The sequence below is a fragment of the Malus sylvestris genome, chromosome 11, assembly GCF_916048215.2.
Source record: "Malus sylvestris chromosome 11, drMalSylv7.2, whole genome shotgun sequence".
Taxonomy (NCBI): Eukaryota; Viridiplantae; Streptophyta; class Magnoliopsida; order Rosales; family Rosaceae; genus Malus; species Malus sylvestris.
In genome coordinates, this window is record NC_062270.1 from 32,377,123 (window position 1) to 32,400,104 (window position 22,982).

Genomic DNA, 22,982 nt, shown 5'->3' on the forward strand with positions numbered 1-22,982 from the left:
ATTTTTTGTATTGACGAAGATGGATATACCCGTTAACCGATGGGGAATCCGTTATTTGGTGAGTATGGTTATGGATAATACCTGATGGTTAATTTGCGGTTATGGATATGGTTAATTTTCGTGGTTATGGGGATGGATTTAGCATTTCCGTCCCCAAACCGAACCGTTGCCATCCCTAGTTGACGACTCTAGTCTCTGGGAGGTTTAGATCATCTCCAGCAAGGACTAGGATTCTCTCCCCTTCTTTTTCTATCTCCTTCCATTTCCTCTTACATTCTCTATTTTATCTTTCTTCTTCTATAAAAAAAATAATATAAGATGTTGACGTGGTTTAACCGTGACCATTCAAGTAGGAGGGGAGGGAAAGGAAGAGAAAAAAAGAAGGAAGAGAATCCTAGTTCCTCCAGCAACACTATATAACTTTATTAATTTAGCTAAAGGATAGTGTGTATAAAAGTATTACAAGCTAATTGTAGTGCACTCGTATGGACCAGACGTAAACATTGAAGGAGAAGCCTACTTTACAAGTACAATATTTAAATTATAACAAGCGAGTCATTTCTCTTTTCTTTTTTTCTAAATCTAGCAAGTAATTGTTTATTTCGCTTATTTACCGAACCAAATAGCGAGCAGATTTGCTGCTTTTGTTTTTCACTACATTTTCCGTTTGACTAGTAAAAAAATTTCTTCTAACTAGTCTGTTGGAGACACTTTTATGGGTGACGTGCGTTTAAGATCTATCGTGCCACTATTCCACATGGCGCACTCGCACCATTTAGACATCCCGCCACTGCCAACGGAATTCTCTCTGGATCCTTCTGGTGAGGACTTGGAGATCCGTGAATCGTGTCTATTCATCGTACATCGGATGATCAGTTTTTATCAAATACTGTTTGTGTCTAATTTTAAATAAAAATATTTAAAATAATTTTTGACTGCATAATTTACGATGAACAAACATGATTTATCGATCTCCAAAATCCTCACAAAGAAGATCCGAATTCCCGCCACTGCACCTAAAATCAAAAAATGAAACAAAAATTCCCTCCCTTTTACCAATTATAAAAAAAAATATTATTATTATTAATTCTCATTATTTTTCCCCAAACAGTGAGTCGGCCTCTCAGTCTTCCTCCACAAGTTTTAGGCATTGAGCAACCGGATGAGATGAGATTGCAGAAGCCGCGGAGGCGGAGCACTATCTGTTAGTTTTACACCCTCACCTCACCTCTTGAATCGCACCTTCTTCCTTTTTCTCTTTAGCTTTTATTTCTGGAGAATCTTGGGTTGGGTTTAGGTATTTAACTGCTGAGAGAGGCCCAGAGAGAGCGAGAGAGTTGAAAGGATTCAAATTTCAATGACGGAGGGAAGTTCACCGGCCAAGACGTTTGTAGGCGTCCGTTTCCTTCTTTTGGGATTCGACCCCTTTGACAAGCACCAGGTCCTCCTTCCTCCCTTCCCTTTGTCTCTTACAGTCTTGGGAATTACAAATATCTGAAATTTCCATGTGTATGATACTATGATGTGGTAGCCTTGCTTAGTTTTGTGTTAATTGATGAATCGTGTAGGTTCGATCTAAGCTTGTAGATTGCGGCGGAGAGGATGTTGCCCACTATTCCCCCAATTGCACCCACGTCATTGTGGATAAAATTGTGTATGTAAGTCGCTTTTTTCTTCTAATTGCTTCTCCAAGCTTCAATTTTGATGCTTTAATAAGTTCATGCTATGTCTTGTTTTCTGTGATTATCGTAGAATTATTGAAATAGAATGGTGTATTATCTGCATTTTTGTACATTTTGTAGGATGATCCCGTATGTGTTGCTGCTCGAAATGACGCCAAGACTCTTGTCACCGCTTTATGGGTTCATCATAGTTTTGATGTCGGACTCCCCATTGATCCCACTTGGGTGAGTTTTTTTCCCCTTTCTCAATCCTACTTGTCTTATCATTTTCCAGTTTTGATCCTTTCTTTTCTTTTGGGATCTGGCCTCCTAAACGTGTCCTCATTCCCAGTGAAGTTTGCCATTTATTCATTTAATTAATACATGATAAACGAACCATGTTTATTGAAACCCCCAAGGTTTTAATAATGAAAACTACTAGCCTAATAAATGATAGGTTTCTATGAAAACCCTAGCATGCCATAAACATCTCAAAAGACATATCGTGGAAACCAAAGCATCAAGAGTCTCACAGATCATCTCGTAAACGCGGTGTGCTACTAGTAAGATCACTGAATAATAACACTTCCGGCCCAATGCCTGCACCTAAGTCTCTGTGCCTGTAGCCAGAGATAACTTCCTCCTGGCCCAATGCCTGTCTCCGTGTCCCTCAGCCTTTCGCTAGGGATTATTTCTCCCGGCCTAACTGCTAACACCAGATCCTCACCCCAGGCGGCATAGTGTCCACTAGGTACGCACAAATAGTTACACCTTTAAAAAATAACTACTTCATAGTATAAAGTCATTCATCGTCTATACTATAAGGGGGTTTCGAAAACATGTTCTAGCATCCTATTGTCATCCATCGGATAGTCTACCAGTTCATGATTTTTATAGAAAATACTATATATTAAAAATATGGGTAAAATACAAAAAATTACCTCAACTAATGGTGTCACGACACTTTCGTACCTCATCTTTTAAAATTGACAATGTCATACCTCATCTTACGAATTTGTGCCAATGTTATACCTTCTGTTAGGGTTGGCGTGAATTTCTCAGTTAAATGCTGACGTGGCTTGATCCGAGACCCATTATATTAAAAAATTATTAAAAACTAAAAAAAATTATTTCATATTTTTTAAATATTAAAATAATAAAAAAAAGTTAAAAAAAAAAAAAAAAAAAAAACCTAAGGTCAGTTCGTCCTTCCCCTCTCTCTCTCTCTCTCTCTCTCTCTCCCCCATCTTCCTGCAACCTAGAAAGAAGAAGAGGAGGAGGAAGGAAAAAAAAAAAAAAAAACCCTAACCTAACCTAGTTCTCCCCCCCTCGCCAACAAACCCAGAAAGGAGGGAGAAGAAGAAGAAGAAGAAGAAGAGAGAAGAAAAAAAAAAACCCAGTTCGTCCGTCCCCTGCCGCACCCACCCTCTTCCCTCCACACCCATTCCCCTCATTTTCTCCGCGCCCAAGTTCTCAACCTTCGAAATAGGCCTGGCAAAGGTTTCTTGATTCCACCTCAACCGGATCTGGGTTTTTTTCTTTTTTTTTTTTTTTTGGGTTGCATGTAGTGAGTGTGAGGTTGGGTGCAAAGGTGGGGAGGTTGGGTGTGGGGAGCGGGTGGGGGGAGAAGAGGGGGGTGGGGAGGGGGGAAGTCAAATTGGTTTTTTTTTTTTCTCTCTTTTTTTTTCTTCTGGGTTGCAGTTGCAGGAAGGGGGAAGAAGATGATGATGGGGAGAAGAGGGAGAATGGGGAGGGGACAAATTGACTGAGTGTGGTTTTTTTTTTTTTAATCTTTTCTTTATTATTTTAATATTTAAAAAATATTAAATATTTTTTTTATAATTTTTAATAGAAAATGGGCCCCAGATCAAGCCACGTCAGCATTTAACTGAGAAATTCACGCAAACCCTAACGGAAGGTATAACATTAGCACAAAATCGTAAGATGAGGTATGACATTGTCAATTCTAAAAGATGAGGTATGAAAGTGTCGTGACACTAATAGTTGAGGTAGTTTTTTGTACTTTACCCTAAAAATATAGCTCAAAATAGGCCTACAATTAATTCCTCACCAAAAACACGAGGCGAAAATCAACATATTCAATAAACATGCTTAACATAAAATCAAATCATAAACTCATAAGGCATGCTATTCATTTATGCAATTGAACTATAAAATCATGTAATTTTAGAAGGGGTCCACCCACATTACTTAGCTTTTAGAAGGGGTCCACTCACAGTACTTAGCCGTTAAAAACTGCGCCACTAGCGAAGACAGAAACATCACAATAATTGCCCCTAAGCACATAAATAGCACATTTAATCAAACTCTACTCAAACGATTTAATTTGGGAAAATAGACATCGAGAACGGATTCAGGACGTTGAAATTAGTCTAGGAGGGGTCTCGTACAAAAACTGAAAGTCAACGGTCAACTGTCAACGTTGACCAGGTCAACCGGGTCAACGGGTCAGTCAATTGGGTTAGACTAGGTTAACGGGTTTTGGGCTTGGATCCGAATTAGGGCTTAGGTCCAAAAGCCCAAGGGTTTAGAGATTGGGCTTAAAGCCTTTATCAGAAAATGGCCCAAGGGGCCCTATTTGATTTAAAACAAATTAAATAAAAGAAAATGGGTTTTGGGTTGGGCCAACTGCCAGATGTTCTAGAGAACATGGCCCGAAGGCCTTTTGAGCTTTTAAATCAATTAAAATCAAAATAAAAAGGGAACGGGTTGGGTTATTGGAATGGTTCACAACGGGCCTAAAGCCCGTGGGTTTTGAAAACAGCTTGAAGGCCTGATCTCGTCGGGAACGAACACCGGAGCTTCTATAGCTCCAACCGACTGAAAACGAGGGTCCTAGACTCCAATCTAGGTGCCAAACGAAAGCACAAGGTGAGAGGAGAAGCATACTACCTTTGGTTCACCGTAGAACGGTCGGAGGTGACCGGAAAATCCTTTGACACCCACGGTTTCCCAGGAAATGGGTGTGCCTTCCCCCGAGTCGATTTCGTTCTAAAACCTTGTAATTTAATGAGATAAACTTAATAAATCTCATCTAAACTTCACACTAGAACGAAAAGAAAGGTAAAATCGAACTTACCTAACCACAAAATCGAAGGAATCTCGCCGAAGAGTTTCAGGGTTCGCTGTCCTCATAGCCACAGGAGAGAGAGAGAGAGAGAGAGAGAGAGAGAGAGAGAGAGAGAGAGGAGGTTTGATGATGATGATGGGTTTCCTCGAGCAGGTATGCAATTGCATGTGTGCGTGTGTGGTCACATGGAAGAGATGAGAGAGATGAGGGTTTCGAGAGAGAGAGGAAAGGGAGTGTGCAGAGAAAGAGAGAAGAAAGAAGGGGTTATGGGGTAGGAGACAGAGAGAGAACATGAGGGTTGATAGGGTGCTGCCATGTGGCAGCTCAATTGGGTAAAGGAATATGGACTATATTGATAATTTCGTAAACTCTCTTATGTTTTAAAAATTCTGATATCATTTGGCATCTATTCAGATTGTTTCAACCAAAGAAAAGAGATTCTCCACCACTATGAATTGTTTATTTGTTGGATGATGCACTCAAGGCAAGCGCGGAATCTGCGGAGGGAATTATTGTTTGGTTGTCTGCCAATGATGGAACATGGCTTGGTTGCCACCGTCTCTTGCTTCAAGACACATGGCTTTAGGTTTCTTAGGTATCCTGTGTGTTGACCTTCCTTCAAAATCAAGTCTAGAGGAAAAATTGGTTTCTGTCAGCGGTGTCTCTTGCTTCGAGGAGACTATTCTTTAGAATCGAGACTATTCTTTAAAAATTGGTTTCTACAAAAGCTGCGCAACAGGATCCTCTGCTACTTGGGAAGAACTCGACGACCAAATAGTGTTGTTCATTTGGTCTAAGAGGAGCAGGCTTCCGTTTTCTGATATTGTCAAGGATCTATTTGAATCTGCCGGAGGATTTTCTCTGTCGGCCACCCATACAACAATATCTGGAAAATTCTTGTACCATGTTCCTAAATACCGAAAACTGCCAGCAGAGAAGAGGCCAAATTCGACGCTTTCGCAGGAAGAAACCAAGTTATTCGTGCCGGTGATAGATTGTAATGGAGAAATGGTATCAACTGCCGTGGAGAGTTCTAAGACTAGAAAATGAAGTAGAGAAGTAAGGAGGATGAAAGGAAAGGGCTTCCTTCTGTGTTATTTGGCCAGAAAATGGGAAGTATTGGAACTTAATGTTTGGCCTTTGCGGCCGGCTTCTCTCCTTGATAATTTAGACTTATATTTCAGGATACCATGTAGAATTATGAGAATTGTTGATATCGCAAGATACATATATATACAAGTATATAACTTGAGGCATAAGAACTACTAGCATTTCATTTCCCATGCCATTCCACTTTGAATGATTCTTTAGAAAAAAGATAGTTGATAAATTCTCAAACTGTTCTTATGTATTAAAGTGCCTTTTGTCGTCACTTAGTTCTACGGTCTGATGGTATTTCTCTTCACTTGGAAGTAAGAGGTCTTAGGTCCGAATCTCATGAATGACGAATTTGATACCAATTTAGGCTGCCATTGTATGGCTTAGCTGAACTCCCTTATCATAAAAACAAAAAAACAAAAAAAGAACAACTTGTATTAAATGGTTCTACGTCTAGTTGTACTGAGGTCTTTTGCATAAAAATCATACACTTGTTGATTGCACTGGTGATCACGTGGGGAAGTATCAATGTGTGCCGCAACCCGCTTTATGTAACTTTGACAATTATGACAAGGATTGAAGCAACATGAATGTCTTGTATCATTGGCGACAACATTCACCAATCACACCCTAATCGGCCCTTAATTCAGGTTTCCGGGCCCGTATTGACTACTAGCATTTCAATTTCAACTGATGTGAAGACGACCCTTCAATCACTAGTAACCTAGTATGAGTTTCCAACTAAGGAGTCCCCAACTCCAAGTTGTTGAACATAGATGATGTCTTCTCCTACCAGGCCATGTTGCTTGACATGTATAACTCTCATGCCTGCTGCAAGCTCTTGACCGTCAAAGTCCTTTGCCCCAGGCGGTGCTGGCATCGGAAAGGGATGCTACCTGGTTAGTTTGAAATATGGAGGAAATACTTGTCAAAACGAAAAATTGCAGAGAAAATAGTGCAATCGAATTATTTTTCAGTCTTAGAATTGAATTATTTGACATTACAAGCAATCCTTTAACTATATGATAAAATGTGCAACTGAATTATTTGGCCCCACTCTTACAGTTCTGATAAACAATACTAAGTATGAATAAAATTTCAGATTTTATATTTCTCAATCAACCTCTCACTCAGGTGAGTCTTTCTGTTACTGACTAAACGCAAATGAATCAGCATCCATGTCAAAATACCAGGAAGTACGAATCCATGTTTACATGTGTCAATCATCTAGCTTCCACTGTTGTAAGGGTGCTTGTGCTTCCTGTCTGACTTCTACCTTTGCCGGCTAAGGTATCTTCGAAGTCCATGGAACTTCTTTCTGTGAAGAAACCAGGCTCCTTCGGTTGTGGCAATATCGCCGCCTCGTTGCTTAACATTAGAAACACCGATGACATTACTGGTCTGTCTTTTGGAAGCTTTTGAACGCATAGTAGACCCACTTGAATGCATCTTAGCACCTCAAACTCAACATATGAGTACTCTAAGCATTGATCTACTACTTCCAAGCCCTTGTTTTTGTTCCACAGTAGCCATGCCTGGAATAATTGAAAATTAAATTGATTTAGTAAAACACATGAAAAAATGAAGGTTCGAAATTAGCAAGACACAAATATAATTAAGCATAAAATACTTACATGTCCCAAAAGACTGTGATTGTGATCTGCATGATGAAATCCTCTGTTCTTTCTGCCACTAATTATCTCTAACAAAAGCACTCCGAAACTGAAAACATCGGATTTCATTGAAAACTTCCCATCAATTGCGTACTCTGGAGACATGTATCCGCTGCATGCAAAAACACATTCCTTAGGTACCATTGAAGACATATCCCTTCTGTTAGAGAAATGAAGATTCATGGTCTATGTTAGTGTAACTCACTATGTTCCAATTACACGTTTTGTTTTCGCTTCAGTTTGATTGCGTTCGAAAATCCTTGCTATTCCGAAATCAGAAATTTTGGGGTTCAGCTCGTGGTCAAGTAAGATGTTGTTGCTCTTGAGATCCCGGTGAATGATTCTTACTCTTGAGTCTTGGTGGAGGTAGAGAAGTCCTCGTGCGATTCCCATGATAATGTCATATCGCTTTTGCCAATTCAGAAGCATCTTTTGGTTTTGATCTGCACATGAATTAATTTTTGTTCAAGTTTCCTCCTCTATGATATAAAGAGAGCTGCATAGGACTGTTTAGTTCCATAAACTGCACTACAAAGTAGTAAAATCAAATTTTAGGTACATAATTAATCCAAAAGAAGGAGAGTGTTAGACCGAAAATAAAGCAGTCCAAGCTTTTGTTTGGCAAGTACTCATAGATGAGCATCCTTTCTTCTCCTTCAATGCAGCATCCCAAAAGTTTCACAAGATTCCAGTGTTGAAGATTGGCTATCATCGTAACTTCATTTTTAAACTCCTCGATACCTTGCCCAGAATCTTTTGAGAGTCTCTTGACTGCTATTAGTTCATCTTGTCTTAGGCTCCCCTGAAAATTTAGAGGAAAATATTTAGTTCAGTTCGTATAAGTAGGTCAGCTATAACGTTGTTACCTTGTAAACTGGACCGAACCCTCCCTCTCCGAGTTTGTTTCTGAACGAGAAGTTATTGGTGGCAGTTGCAATTTCCTCAAAATCAAAGAGTGGCAATTCCAAGTCCTTAGGAGATGTTGAGCCTTTCAAATAGAAAAAACAAGAGGAAGAAAAGATTATGATATAAAGCAACATCAACGGATGAATTTGAATTCTAAAGTATATGCATGCTTACCACTTTTCTTTCTTCTCTTCTTCCGAATTATTAGGCGCAAAAAGCACGTAAATCCCAAGAAAAGAAGCACAGAAACTGCAGATATGACCGAGATCAGCACTACTCGTTTATCCTTCTGAGTGGAATTACCTAAAGATCATGTAGTAAATAACATTGAGAAATTAAATTACAGATTATGCTGACTTATTCAGTAAATCTCACAAATTATTCTCTTGTGGTCTAGTTTGGTGTATTACAACTAGCCATGCTTAAATTGATGCCTAAACAAGGATTTTTTTAACTAAATATAGCATTGTGACATACAAATTGTAAGCAATAAATCTTTGTACTTTATAAAATAGGGCTGCAGAACCTAGCTAGATAACATTGTTAATGAAAACTGATCATTTACCTAGTTCGGACGATGGCATTCGAATATATATGTGTTCCGGGCTAGCTTCTTCAATGGACTCTCGCATATCAATTAGGTCGCCAAACCACATAAGGCAGCCACTCCCTCCATTCCTGACATCTGAATTAGTATAAGCTACACAAGAACAATTCTTTAAGCAGTCTGCCTCACAATGTTTCACACTCATGCTCATGTTCAACTGAAAATCCAACAGGTCCGGCAATTTCACATTTGGAACTTTCAAAAACCCATCATCCTTCTGGCAATTCAGTGATGTTTCCCTTATGCACCCACTTGTCCAGTTAAGCACCTCCCATTCGTTCTGCGACTTTGGAACATAACCCTGCAAGCACTCACAAGGGGGTGAATTGGAAATTTTGCAAAAACCATTTGCTCCGCACTCCCTGTAATTATCACACCTATCATTTTGGAGAGTATACATAACAGACCATTCAGTGCTCCCTCTGTTGAGCACCACCCGCTGGGCTAAACCCGACTCAGTAAGCTTTACTCCTGTCATAATATCAGTAGCCATGTACATGTAATATAACTCATTGGTATCATAGACAAAGATCGGTTTCACAATGAGCTCGTTTGAAGAACTTGGAAAGCCAGTAAATCGAAGACCATTCCAAGGCCCCGTGCGGTACAATTTCTCTGTTCCTTTGGCAACAACGAGTTGAGGCAATCCAAGAGGATCGATCCCATAAGTATATTCTCCAGGAGATGGATCACTAGCGTTTTTCCAAGAAGTCAAGAATCTGTTAAGACCTGTTCTGAAGTTCCACCCAATCTTCATTTTTGGTAACGAAGTGTCTGATGGGAAATCAAAACTTTGCCATACATAACTTTCGGAATCTGTTGCAGCCTTGTCTCGAACAACGAGATTTCCAGTCTCCAAAAGCTGTGCAACAGGATTTTCTGCTATTTGGGAAGACATGGTGGACCAAATTGTGTTGTTCATTTGGTCGAAAAGAGCCATAGTTCCATTTTTGGTTAATGTCAAGGCTCCATGTGAATCTGGAAGGGGGTTTTCTCTGTTGGCAACCCATACAACAATATGTGGTAAGTTCTTAAACCATATTCCTAAGTACCAGGCTTTAGAATTACCCACCTGGAAGAGTCCTAATTCGAAGCTTTGGCCTGAAGAAACTAAGGTATTAGAGCCATTGATGGATTGTGATGCAGATATGGTATCAGTTGCTGTGGACAATCGTAAGACTAAAAATGGGAGTAGAGAGGCAAAGAAGATGAAAAAGGGAAGGCCCTTCATCTGTGTTGTTTGTCAAGAAGAGGGAAGGAGACTGATTACTTTGTACCTTGCAGGTTTTTTATTGACAAACGATTGGGTAATTACACTAGATTCATCAAAACCTCGGAAAGGGAGATTCAAACTTAAATGAGGAGAAGTACATTGTTCTACCCAACTTAACTAAACCCAAACCCGCCCTTACGGACTTTCTTTGAAGCAGCCTTTCAATTGTCTGTTGATGTGTTCAACTTCCTTGTCACATTATTTTCAGGGTGTCCATCATTCAAAAAATATCCGATCACATATTAATTTTCAAACAAAGTCTTTGTATTGACAGTATAATTGGCAAGGAAAATGCAGAAGATAGAATATTGGAAAAAGATAATATATATTGCATATTTATATACATGGTCAGAGCAATTTGTAGAAAATATAGTTTGAGATATATTATTTAAAAGATGTGTGGGACTTTATCTTGCTGGCATAGATCATAAGACTTAAATAATCTCTCACGTCTTCATAATACTCGTATTTTTTGTCTATTTATACGAAGCTGGTTTCGTTGTAGCTCCTTTACACACGAAATCTTATATTCAATTTCTTCATCCTTCACATGGTTGTATAAAAAATAAAAATAAAACGTTTGCGTTATGTGTTGTTTTCTTCTTTACCAAGTCTTGTTGGCTTGGAGAACAAAATTGTGTCCTCCATTTTATACGGAACTGCATTAGAATGCCACTTGTCTTGTATATGTAAGTATTTACCCATCTATCTGACTCTTTCCAAAACTCAGCTACCTTGAAATATTTGACCGTTTTCCCAAAATTTCACAATAAATCACTACATTATCAACTATGATAGCAACTCCAGCTCCTTCTTTATCAAACTACATAATCCAAAACCAGAAAGAAGAAGCAAACTCAACTTACTCGTGCGCAATACGATTACAAGATCTAGCAGACACTTATCGAGACAAGTTTTCTATTAGTCATACAAGTTGACCACTAACTGTTCAGCGGCTTGGTTAGAAGTTAGGTTTCTTCTTGCGCGACAAGTTTTCTATTAGTCATACAATCCATTAGGCATTTTTCAGTGCTTATAGCCTGATAGTGGCATGCTCACCACAATAACTAATCACTCAAGGTTCTTGATGCTTCAATTATCTAGCAACCATGGTCGAAAGAGTAATAGTATTTCGTGTATGGCTTCTTCCTTCTCCCATTAAGGGATCAATGCCCATCGAACTTCCTTTTACGAATAATCCAGGCTCCTTTGGTTGGGGCAATGTTGGTTCCTCATTGCTTAACATGAGAAGCACAGATGATATTGCTGGTCTGTCTTCCAGAAGCTTTTGAATGCATACTAGACACACTTTAATGCATCTTAATTAAGACCTCAAACCAAATACAGAGCTAGAAATTTCTTTTAGTGAGGGCAATCCGAAAATCAATTAAGAAAACCTTATTATAGTATGGCTTATAACCAATATGAAAATATGGATGATTTCAAATGATAATGTATTACAATTCCAATGTTACAAATATTTCAGTGTAGTAGTGGAAAGTGGCAAAGTGATAAGAAAAATATTAATACATAATTATGCAAGAGTGAGGTTTTTCGGTTTGAATGACAGAACAAGAGCACTTTTGCTCATATAATATTTGATATGAAGTATACGCAGTATGAAAGTATGTTGGATACTAGGTACATATATTTTCTTTAAAAATAACGCGTGTATATTATATAATTATAGTACAACTTAACAAACGAATCACTTGAGATGCCCCCAGTGAGCCTTTGTTGGCTCCGTCCTTACCTCAAACTCAATGTATGAGTCCTCCAAGCATTCATCTATTACTTCCAAACCCTTGTTTTTGTTCCACAGTAGCCATGTGATAGGATTTTTACCACTTGCAAGAGTACAAGGTTATCGTAGTATAGCAGCTCAAGCAATGTCGTTTTTCATAAGGATTGATTGAATAATTTGTATTTAAACTAATTCTTAATTAACTATTTAAAACAAAGTTTGGAAAATATTGGTTTTGGATTTTAAAATAACAACAACGAATTTTAATAAAAAAATAATTAAAGAAACCAATTTGAAAGGGAACAATCTTAGAAAATAATGATAAAATGACACTAGAGTTCCGCCATCACTTTAACAATCTTATATAGTTTTACCAATTAATTATGAATTACACATGCAACTTTGAAGGTTAGGTTTTCCTTATGCATATTCTACTTGTGGCATTCAAGTAAACATGCAATATGTATGTGGCATTCAGATCAAATATAAACATGCATGACTCATTACACTTTGTGAAAACCCTTTGAAAAACCATGCAACCCCTAAGATGTAGCATTCATCCGAGGTGAAATTACAACTACAATACTTAATCCTCTGGTGGCATTCCGACTGAATTGCATCCAATTACTTATCTAAACATCTAAATGGTCGTGAATCATTAAGATATAGAGACAGTTTAAACACAGTTATTAATAATTCAAAGCATGCATGTATAATATCATAAGCAATTAAATAAAAACTACATATTCATGTTAAGGCTCAAGGCATCGCCCTAACAAACGGAAATTAGTTACGAACAACCATAAAACAAAAGGAATTGAAATTAAAAAAAGGATAGAAAACACCTTGAAATACAAATCGTCAAAACCTAACTAAGTTCTCCAAATTGATGCGTAGCCTTATTTATACTACTAAAAAATAAAATTCTACCTAGAAAATGACTTCTAAAAACTAAGAAACATAATAGAATAAGATAACTAGGAATAAAATGTTTCCTATTTAAACAGAAATTTGGACGGCAGAGAAAATCCATCTTTTGACCAACCAAATCAACACTGATTTGGTCCAAAAATGTCTATTTTTAAATCTTGAGACCTCCCTAACAAATCCTCAGAAATAATCTTCCTCAAAATATGCTATCTTAACCTTCAAAATACCCAAAACGTCCGAAAAAGTTAATATGGGACAGATGCGCGTTAGGCCTTCTTTTCTTCGCCACGGTCAAACGGCTTGATAGAAAAATCTGAAACTTTGATACAATCATCTTGAAGGCGCACGAACATCTTCCGATTGGAATCACTCCAAAATTCATCCGTTTGATCACTTTTTTCTCCAGATGAAGTCGAATGTCCTACATTGAAAATACATAACAAAGTATCAAAGTTCTCACAAAATAACTAATAAATTAATACTAAAATAAGGGTAAAATATATAGTATAATATCGCCTCATCCCTGGAACAATTGCAGATCATACGAGTTTAGTCCTACGCATGAAAAGCTATCTAGAGGTCCAAAATTACCAGACACATATAGCATAATCACAAAAAATACCTACATGCCCGAGAAGACTGTAATGATGAGTCGGATGATGAACCTCAGCGGTTTCTTCTGCCACTTACATCTCTAACAAAAGCACTTTGAAACTGAAAGACATCTACTGTTTGGAAATTGAATGTTTGAAATATGGATGGTACCTTTCAACTATACTTACAGCAAGGTGTAACATCAATTCAGAAAACAATAGTGATGTTGAAGGGAAGATATTTCATAGATGTTTGAAATAATTGAAGGTTGAATAGAGTTATATGATTGCTTTGACAGAAAGAACAAGAAAAGTAGCTTGTGTACTAGTGCTAATAATTGAGTTATATGATTGCTTTCATATAATGGAAAACAATAGAAAAACATAGAAACATTAGTTCTCGAAAACCAGAAATCGTTTTCTGCCAAGACTTTGAGCGGTTAGATTATGTTTGGTACACCGTGTAACACTATAGGATCGTCTTTAGTCTTCTCTTCCAATTGGCATAACGGCATAGATCCTATAACTGACAAGATAATATAATTAAATTCATAATATACATGCATTGGTTAAGCAGCATCATAATGCTCAAGCCTTCTCTATCGACCTTCCACCGTTGGGCTTATTTCATTTTGTGTATGCGATTGCTCCCCTCTTGTCCTTGTATCTAGATCAGTGGAACATCTTTCCATGAAGAAACCAGGCTGTTCAGGCCAAGGCAACCTTGCTCCCTTGTTTGCCAACAAGAAAACTACAGACGACATTGTTGGGCCGCTCGGCTAAGAATGTCTGAACAATAAACCCATATGAATGCATCTAAGTACTTGAGATTCAATGCAGGATTCTTCCAAGTATTTGTGCAATATTTCCAAGGATTTTTCTTCATTCCATAGCAACCATGCCTACAAAATTTCAATAACAATGCTTAACTAATCCTGCTAAAAAGAAATGACATGTTATATATATAGCTCTTCGCGCTTACATGTCCCACGAGGTTATGGTTGTGATCAGGGTGAGAAAACCTCATGTTTATGTTGCCAATCTCTAACAAAAGCACACCGAAGCCAAAGACATCTGATTTTACAGAAAACTTCCCATGAACTACATACTCTGGGGACATATAGCCACTGCATTAGAAATTTGTATGTAAGTTTGTTTATTTGACTAGTGAATATCAATGTACATTAGCTGAAGATGTATATCCACTGTACATTAACCCTCTTGTGATTCCCATGATAATGTTAAAGCGCGTGTCCCATCCCAATAAAGCACTTCTTGTATCATCTGCAAATCAATTTCAGCCCTTGTGAATCTTAGATGCATGGAGGGTTCAAGCTGAAGCATAAAGAATCTAGAGATTAAGTGCCGAAGATTCAAGATGCTCACTGAAGATGAAAAGATCCATGCTTGACATGAACTCTTAGATTAGCATACATTCATCACCATGAATACAGCAGCCCAAAAGTGAAACAAGACTCCGGTGTTGAAGTTTTGCAATCAAAACTACTACATTCTTGAACTCTTCTAGACCTTGACATGGGTGTGATACCCGCTTCACTTCTATTTCTTGTCCTGAAAAGCTGCCCTGTATTTGATCATATTGAACATGCATTTTTGTTATAATCAGGTGAACGTCAAAACATACGCCTTCTTGTTTACTGTACATAACAAATTGTAACCTTGTAAACAGGGCCCTACATTCCTTGAGATTCATACACTCGTTGAGTGAAAATTCTAACATGTCAGGCAATTTCACCCCTACAAGCAGTAAACATCCCTCTCCGCTGTGGCAGTCCAATGGTGTCCATCTCATGCATCCACTGGTTCCATTAGAAAGTTCCCATTCTTCTTGAAACCTCGGAGTGAACCCTTGTGACACATATGGGATGCCTATTTCTACAAATACAATTAGCACCACAATATCCATAATTGTCACATGAATCATCTGGTAATGAAAATATGACATCCCATCCTGTGCTTCCCCAACATTCAACACAAGGCGTTGCAAAGAACCGAATTGATCTAACCTTAATTGTGAGGCAGCTACATTATAATACCACTCATGTTCATGTAATTCCATAACTGTATTGAAAATTGAATCCGCTGGTGCAGGAAGACCACTGAATCGAACTCCATTTCATGGCCTTGTTTGGTACTTTATGGCTGATGCTCCCATGACAACAACTAGTTGTGGTAACCCCTTCATGTCAATTTTGTAAGAGAAGTCACTGGTGGATGGATCATCAATGCTTTTCCGTGATGTCAAATGTCGCTCTGATCCGGTGTTTATGTTCCAGCTTATCTTCATACTTAGTAACAATGTGTCAAATGGATTATCAAAACTCTGCCACACATAAGTTCCAGCACTACTTGTATTTTCCTTCAAAACAAGATTTCCGGAATCTAAAAGCTGTGTAACTCGCGTCTTTGGTGTTGTTGATACATTTGAAGACCAAATACTGCTCGCATTTCGATTGAGAAGAACAAGATTTCCATTGGTGCCAATCGCGAGTTTCCCATATAAATCAGTCAGTGGACTGTTTCTTGTTGCAGTCCACAAAACTTTGCTAGGTATGTTAATGTACCATATTCCCAAGTGCCTATTCATGGGGTTTCCCAGCAGAGAAAAGAAGCCTAGTTCAAATCTTCCACCCAACGAAGTTAAAGTCTCAGAATCATTGGCAGGCTGGCTAGAGGTTGTGGTATGAGCTGCAATAGTCAAATTCAATTATTCAATAAGATTAATGACAAGCAAACAAGGGAGGACAAGAAGGCATTGGAATGAAGCATTTCCAAAAAAGGATCTCAATGACTTTTCATTTCCATGAACGAGGATTATTAAACGCGCCATCAGGTAACAGAAAGAAAGAAGGGCCTCATCATTGACTTACTGGCTATTGACTGGCCAAAAATTGAAGAAGGTAAGGTTCCACAGCAAAATTAATTGGCAATAGGAGAAGAAGCTCAGTTACTTATAAGCACATACAAGGTCCTTATTTTCTGATGTTGGTGTGGGATCAAGACTCTCAAGAAAAATATTAAAGTAGTTATAGAATAGATGATCCATGTCAAGCGTTTACATGGTTCTATGTGGTTTTTCAAATAAAAAAATGTTATCCTTACCATTTATTTGTACCATTATTTATTCAACTCTCTAATAGAGATGAGATCCACATGTATTTATGGGCTCTATCTCCATTAGAAAGATAATACAAATAGATGGTAAATATAACACTACTCATTTCAAATTGCGAAATAATTTATAATTTGCATAAAGTATCAGGTTGTGGTGTGGACTACAAAAATTAAAGAGAAATTGCCTAAAATGACCAATATTCTTAATCTTTAGACTAAAATAGGACAAACCAGCCATGCACACCATGCACAAAAGTGAAATGACGAAAATACCCACATATAAATTGTAAAAACTCACAGATGATGACGTTATTTTTCTAATTTCGAAGAGAGAGTTGTGAGCTCTAGGTTTTGGGGCTGCTTAGATTTGTGAACATATCATGTGGATATCATGTGCATATCGTGTACATGTCACTGAAAATAGATGATTTTTAATGGAATTTCTAGAATTTAGGTTCATGTCAAAGATTTGTAAACTACAGATCTTTTAACGATTCCATAATTGAGCCCTCACATATCACCTAACACCGTTAATTGCACGATGCTCATCTACAACAAAACGACGTTGTTACATGTATCATCCACAATTTCATTTTCGACCTCGACAGCGACGACGCCACCGTGACCAGCATCGAGTTCTTTTACTTTTCCCAAAACCTGATTTCCCAAAATGGAGGCAAAATACTCACCACATTCCTCAAAGGTTTGCTCCAAAACTCTCACGCTCGAAGATTCCCTCCAAATATTGCATCAAGAACCCTAATTTCTCACAATAGAAACAAAAATTCCAAATTAAAAAAATTGAAAGCTCCGATCTTTGCCGCAAAACTCAAATTGCTCACATTTTGCAATCTAAATTAATCATTGCCACGACACTCGAAGATTCCCAGGCATTGATGCCGAGGTGGAGGCATCCGAATTGCTTGCGACGTTGGAGTTGTGGCGCGGAAGAAGAGGTGTGCAGTGCATGCACGGAATCCATTCGACGAAATGCCAAACCAGAATCCGCGAGAGAGAGAGGTGCTGGGTTGAAATTTTTCTCCCTACTCTCTGCTCTCTCCACAAAATAAGAAATGAGAATTGGAATTTTTGGGTAACCCTTTTATATGGGAGGGCAATTTGGTAATTGTAAATTAAAAAAAAACATATTTATGTTATATTGTTGTGCATGTCATGTGTATATCTAAAAAAAATCCTATTTTAATCACAAGATTACAAGATGAGTCATTTTTGTCTATTTTCCAAAATTAAAAACAATATAATGAAAGTTAAGTTTGAGATCGTACCGTATATATCAATCAAATATCGTAATATATACTCTATACATATACTTTGATGCTTGTTAAAAATTTAAAATAGACAACTTGATTTTGAATATTGGATGTTGATCAGGACTAAACCAGAATAATCATGAAAAATGTCATCAGCATCACCATCCTTTTATCATTTTTATTATCCTGGTTGTTTTGTGATGGAAGACTAATACCGTTTTAAAAAATAAAAACAAGAAATTAAGGTAAAGCCTTGCATGGGGGAGTGGGGACCTTCTAAGATCGGCCATCTTTCAATGTATGTTAACTCAATAAATTAGTTATTACGCGCAAAATCAAGAGAAAAAAGAAACTCATGTGCTATTAAAGAACTGTAGTTTCTTTTTTATTGCAAAAGAAAAAAAAATTAGTTGAACAAAGAAAATGTCTCCTAATTATTGATAAAGGCGAATTTGACAAGTCTTAGGCCACTTAATAATATTATGGTGTAGTAATATTTCTCTTTACTTGTAAGTGAGAGGTCTTCGCAGATTCGATTATCGTCAAATGCGAATTTGAACCACATTATTGTTAGCTCATTCTGAGGTAAGCTCACCCCCTCTCCCTCAGTATAAATAATATCGTTTGTTCAAAAAAAAATTAAAAAAAAAGTGTCCTAATTAATTACAAGCTTAAGTGGGATATTCAATATTATCAAGCAACACAAACAACATTTGTAGGAAAATCTTTTCAACAACACAACCAAAGTTTTAAGCGAAACAAAAAACCTTTCAAAAAATAAACATTTGTAGGAATATGATTGCAGGTTCCATTAAAAAAGGAAGTGATATTAATGTCACCAAGTCTTGGGTGACCGATCGGGCCTGAACAAAGTCAGAAGGTGCAGATAAAGCAATCAAGTTACCCAGAGTGCTCGACATCAATTAATAGGCGACCGGTTGCGCTTTTGCTATAAGGAATTTTTCTATTTTCGGGTTTCCTAGTTTTCTAGGGTTTTATCTTTCCTATATATATTTCAGATTTTATGGAGCTGTACGTGGGAAGATTGGAGCGAGTTTATCGGTAGTCCTAGAGGAGAGACGACGGAGGCATCAACGAGGCTTTGAGCGTGAGAAAGATTAAGTAACCTTTTTTTTTTTTTTTTGCAAGAGAGAGATTAAGACCTAGCTAAGGTTCCTATAGAATTCGTGTTCATATATTTACTTTAGGACCCATATTATTGTTTGGATTTCAATGATAGAGAGCTATAGGATTCTTACACTACTGCAATATTAGTTTTAGGTGTCGGACGATCCTGGCGGTTAATAAGTCATTCTGACGGATAAAAGATATCCGACACATAATTTATTTACTGTCGGATTAAAGTACTTTCTATCGGATATATCTGACATAAATTCTTGTCGGATTTTTCCTGGAGGATTTAACAGCCATAAAATTATTATAACCCTCAGTATTTTTTAATTCTTTTTTTTAATATTTTTAACATATTCTGACGGTTTCTAAGTTAATGGTGGCAGTTATAACTAACAGAAATTTACTATTTTATTATTTTAAAATGTTACATTGATTAAAAATAAATAAATAAATAAACAAATTTTTTTAATTTTTTTTTTCACTCATGGACCCGTTACCTAATCTCTGCATGTTTTTTTTTTTTTTTTTTTTTTTTTGCGATTTTTTACACATGCTATCTCGGAGTATATACAAACATATTTGACGGTTGGATCGTTGAAAATAGTTTCGTAGAATGCATATCCTATCAAATTGATAGATTTAACAAACACTTAAGAGTTAATGTTATACTTCCATTAAGTATAAAAAATTATCCACTAGTGTAAATATTTTAAATTGAAGATCGAATTCATTCAATGCATTCTTATAGGGTTGAGCAGTGTAGCTGTAAAAAACTCATCAAAATCGGAGCTAAAATAACAATTAAATTGTGATTTTTTGTTTATAACCATCGAAAATTTTTGCTTCGTTATTTAATCGCTGAATGTTTGTTTTTTACGATTTTTTATGTATACAATCTCAGAGTGTGTAAAAATAATTTTGATGGTTGGATCGTTGAAAAAAGTTTCATATAATGCATATTGCATCAAAAATGTAGATTAAACAAACACTTGGAGTTAATGTTATACTTCCCCATCAAGTATAAAATAAGATTTTGTGGTATCCACTAGTGTAAATATTTTAAATTGAAGATCGAATTCTTTCAATGCATTCTTATAGGGTCAAGGAGTGTAGCTGTAAAAAATCATCAAAATCGGAGCTAAACTAACCGTTAAATTTTGATTTTTCATTTATAACCGTCAAAAACTTTTGTTTTGTTACCTAATCTTTGAATGTTTGTTTTTTGTGATTTTTTACGTATGTGATCTCGGAGTATGTACAAACAAATTTGACGGTTAGATCATTGAAAAATGTTTCGTAGAATGTGTATCGCGTCAAAACGGTAGATTAAATAAACACTTAAGAGTTAATGTTATACTTCCATTAAGTATAAAATAAGATTTTGTGGTATCCACTAGTGTAAATTTTAAATTGAAGATCAAATTTATTCATTGCATTCTTATAGGGTCGATGAGTGTAGCTGTAAAAAATCATTAAAATCGGAGCTAAAGTAACCGTTAAATTGTGATTTTTCGTTTATAACCGTCGAAAACTTTTGTTATGTTACCTAAACTCTTAATGTTTGTTTTTTGTGATTTTTTACGTATGTGATCTCGGAGTGTGTATAAATAAATTTGACGGTTTGATCGTTGAAAAACGCTTCGTAGAATGCTTATCGCATTAAAACAGTAGATTAAACAAACACTCTGGTTAATGTTATACTTCCATTAAGTATAAAATAAGATTTGTGGTATCCACTGGTGTAAATATTTTAAATTGAAAATCAAATTTATTCATTACATTCTTATAGGGTCGAGCAGTGTAGCCGTAAAAAATCATTAAAATCGAAGCTAAAATAACCGTTAAGTTGTGAATTTTCGTTTATAGTCGTCTAAAACTTTTGTTCCGTTACGCAATCTCTGAATGTTTGATTTTTACAATTTTTTATGTATGCAATCTCAGAGTGTGTACAAATAAATTTGACGGTTGGATCGTTGAAAAATGTTTCGTAGAATGCATATCGAGTCAAAACGGTAGATTAAACAAACACTTAAGAGTTAATGTTATTCTTTCCCACCAAGTATAAAATATGGTATCCACATTGTTAATATTTTAAATTGAAAATCAAATTTATTCATTACATTCTTATAGGGTCGAGGAGTGTAGTTGTAAAAAATCATTAAAATCGAAGCTAAAATAACCGTTAAATTGTGAATTTTCGTTTATAACCGTCGAATTTTTTTTTTCCGTTACGTAATATATGAATGTTTGTTTTTCACAATTTTTTACGTGTGTGCTCTTGTAGTATCTACAAACAAGTTTGACGGTTAGATCATAGAAACTAGTTTCGTAGAATGCATAAATTTGCCTAAATTTTGAAGTGAGAAAAGTAATTTGTGCTAAATTTTTATTTATGTTTTTCAAGTATTGATTAGACAATATTTAGTTTGTGTGATGACATTTTCATTGTACAATTCTCTTTTTGTTTCTTTATCGCATATTTTACATGGATTATTATCTATTAAACCAAAAGTGTAAAAATTATCTATTAAACCAATCAATTATTTATTTAATTTTTAAAAACATATTCTATTTAATTACATATTATTTATTTATTTATTAAACCAAACAATTATTATTTTATTTTTTCAAAATCGTAACAAAATTTCGGGGGGAATTTAAAATTTTCAGAGGGAATTTTACCGCCATTTTTTTCTGTCGGTTATAATTGACAGTAATAAAAAATTTCTATCGCTTTTTATTTTAAAAAAAAATGTTTCTGTCGGTTTTAACCAACAGTAATGAAAATAACCTAAATTTAAAAAACTCCTCAATCTTCCCCACACCGCTACTTCTCCCTTCCCCCTTTTCTTCACTCGACTCCACTCCTGTCATCCTCCTCTGTACCTCCCTTTATAACACGTACACCATAAACCCCTCTTCTCATTCTCTCTCTTCTTTAGCTCCATCTCACTCTCCGTTCTTCCCCTTCTTCCCCTTCTTCTTGGTCTGTGAAATCATCAAATCTCCAAGGTATTTTCACAGCCCCTAATTTCTCTCAAATTTTTTATTTTAATTACCGAATCTTTGAAATTTTTTTTTAATTACCGAAGCTATAAAGCTTGACACTAGTGGTCTCGAAGCATCTAGAAGCAGAGTCGCGCCTCCGTCTCTTCCAGATCGACCTCCTCAACTACAACTCCATGCTCGCCGCCGTAAATGGCTGCTTCGGCGTCTTCCACCTCACCTCTCCTTGCATCGTCGATCAAGTCCATGACCTTGAGGTTCGCGCCAGTACACATTGTCAAATTCCTTCTAATTTTGATTATATTTGATTAATTATGCGTATTTTGAAAACGTGGTGCTATTTTTTGTTTAATCTGCAGAAGGAGCTTCTGGAGCCGACGATCAAAGGAATGCTCAATGTTCTGACGGCGTTTCGGCTCCTCCGTCATTCGAGGTTCTTATCACCAATGATGTGAATTCCAATGTGCTTTTTGTGCTCTCTTTTCGTGGTCCTTAGTCTTTTGCGTGGTACGGTTTGGCTGATTTATGGTTTTTTTTTTCTTCTTTTCCTACTATTTCAGTTTGATGGATTTCAGAAGGAAGCTATCCAGATGGTGAAGCCGACCAAAGGAACAACCTCGCTTGCGTTCATCTTCAAAGATGGCGTCATGGTGGCGGCCGATTCCCCGGCTAGTATGGGGGGCTATACCTGTAAGTTGCTTTATAATGTTTATCCTATTGCTTGCATGTATGAAGTAGTTGTATGCTTTGTGCCATGAAGTTTTTGTCGGAGTAATTTGTAGTGATGCTTAAAACTTTTTAGTACCATGAAGGAGGGAGATAAGCTTTCTCTGTGCTCTCTGAAACTACAAGTAGTGGTT

The 22,982-nt window shown here is 36.7% G+C and overlaps 2 protein-coding genes and 2 long non-coding RNA genes across 9 annotated transcripts; 1 reads left to right on the forward strand and 3 right to left on the reverse strand.

The window, feature by feature from the left end:
* Positions 1–1,087: 1,087 nt before the first annotated feature.
* LOC126588254 (BRCT domain-containing protein At4g02110-like) lies at positions 1,088–6,014 on the forward strand. Of its 3 annotated transcripts, none has more exons than XM_050253343.1 (4): positions 1,088–1,441; positions 1,569–1,654; positions 1,803–1,907; positions 5,167–6,014. In XM_050253343.1, the coding sequence occupies exons 1-4, from the start codon at positions 1,358–1,360 to the stop codon at positions 5,204–5,206; spliced, it is 315 nt and encodes a 104-aa protein (XP_050109300.1). In that variant the 5' UTR covers positions 1,088–1,357; the 3' UTR covers positions 5,207–6,014. The 3 variants fall into 3 exon arrangements, with proteins under 3 accessions (XP_050109300.1, XP_050109298.1, XP_050109299.1); XM_050253342.1 differs by having other exon boundaries at positions 1,091–1,441; positions 1,569–1,658; XM_050253341.1 differs by lacking the exon at positions 5,167–6,014 and having other exon boundaries at positions 1,569–1,658; positions 1,803–3,246.
* On the reverse strand, positions 3,874–4,870 carry LOC126588256 (uncharacterized). The gene is made up of 3 exons (XR_007611386.1): positions 4,762–4,870; positions 4,575–4,680; positions 3,874–3,958 (listed from the first exon to the last, which is right to left on the reverse strand). It is a non-coding gene; the product is annotated as an uncharacterized LOC126588256 (long non-coding RNA).
* Positions 6,015–6,803: 789 nt separating the features above from the next.
* Positions 6,804–10,519, reverse strand: LOC126588253 (G-type lectin S-receptor-like serine/threonine-protein kinase At4g27290). 2 transcript variants are annotated; one of them, XM_050253340.1, is made up of 7 exons: positions 8,995–10,519; positions 8,604–8,678; positions 8,390–8,511; positions 8,115–8,325; positions 7,729–7,966; positions 7,485–7,635; positions 6,804–7,385 (listed from the first exon to the last, which is right to left on the reverse strand). In XM_050253340.1, the coding sequence occupies exons 1-7, from the start codon at positions 10,265–10,267 to the stop codon at positions 7,074–7,076; spliced, it is 2,382 nt and encodes a 793-aa protein (XP_050109297.1). In that variant the 5' UTR covers positions 10,268–10,519; the 3' UTR covers positions 6,804–7,073. The 2 variants fall into 2 exon arrangements, with proteins under 2 accessions (XP_050109297.1, XP_050109296.1); XM_050253339.1 differs by having other exon boundaries at positions 8,604–8,732; positions 8,995–10,518.
* A 3,359-nt stretch (positions 10,520–13,878) lies between these two features.
* On the reverse strand, positions 13,879–17,758 carry LOC126588731 (uncharacterized). Of its 3 annotated transcripts, none has more exons than XR_007611580.1 (4): positions 17,226–17,758; positions 14,963–16,285; positions 14,559–14,860; positions 13,879–14,478 (listed from the first exon to the last, which is right to left on the reverse strand). It is a non-coding gene; the product is annotated as an uncharacterized LOC126588731 (long non-coding RNA). The 3 variants fall into 3 exon arrangements; XR_007611579.1 differs by having other exon boundaries at positions 14,559–14,703; positions 14,788–16,285; XR_007611578.1 differs by having other exon boundaries at positions 14,559–16,285.
* Between the last annotated feature and the right edge of the window lie 5,224 nt (positions 17,759–22,982).

Coding starts and splice junctions, on each gene's coding strand:
- LOC126588254 (XM_050253341.1), top strand. CDS start 1,358: ATGACGGAGGGAAGTTCACCGGCCAAGACGTTTGTAGGCGTCCGTTTC. Junction 1,442..1,568: donor ACCCCTTTGACAAGCACCAG/GTCCTCCTTCCT, acceptor TGAATCGTGTAG/GTTCGATCTAAGCTTGTAGA. Junction 1,659..1,802: donor TTGTGGATAAAATTGTGTAT/GTAAGTCGCTTT, acceptor TACATTTTGTAG/GATGATCCCGTATGTGTTGC.
- LOC126588253 (XM_050253339.1), bottom strand. CDS start 10,267: ATGAAGGGCCTTCCCTTTTTCATCTTCTTTGCCTCTCTACTCCCATTT. Junction 8,733..8,994: donor AATGCCATCGTCCGAACTAG/GTAAATGATCAG, acceptor CATGATCTTTAG/GTAATTCCACTCAGAAGGAT. Junction 7,636..7,728: donor AAACGTGTAATTGGAACATA/GTGAGTTACACT, acceptor TTTTGCATGCAG/CGGATACATGTCTCCAGAGT.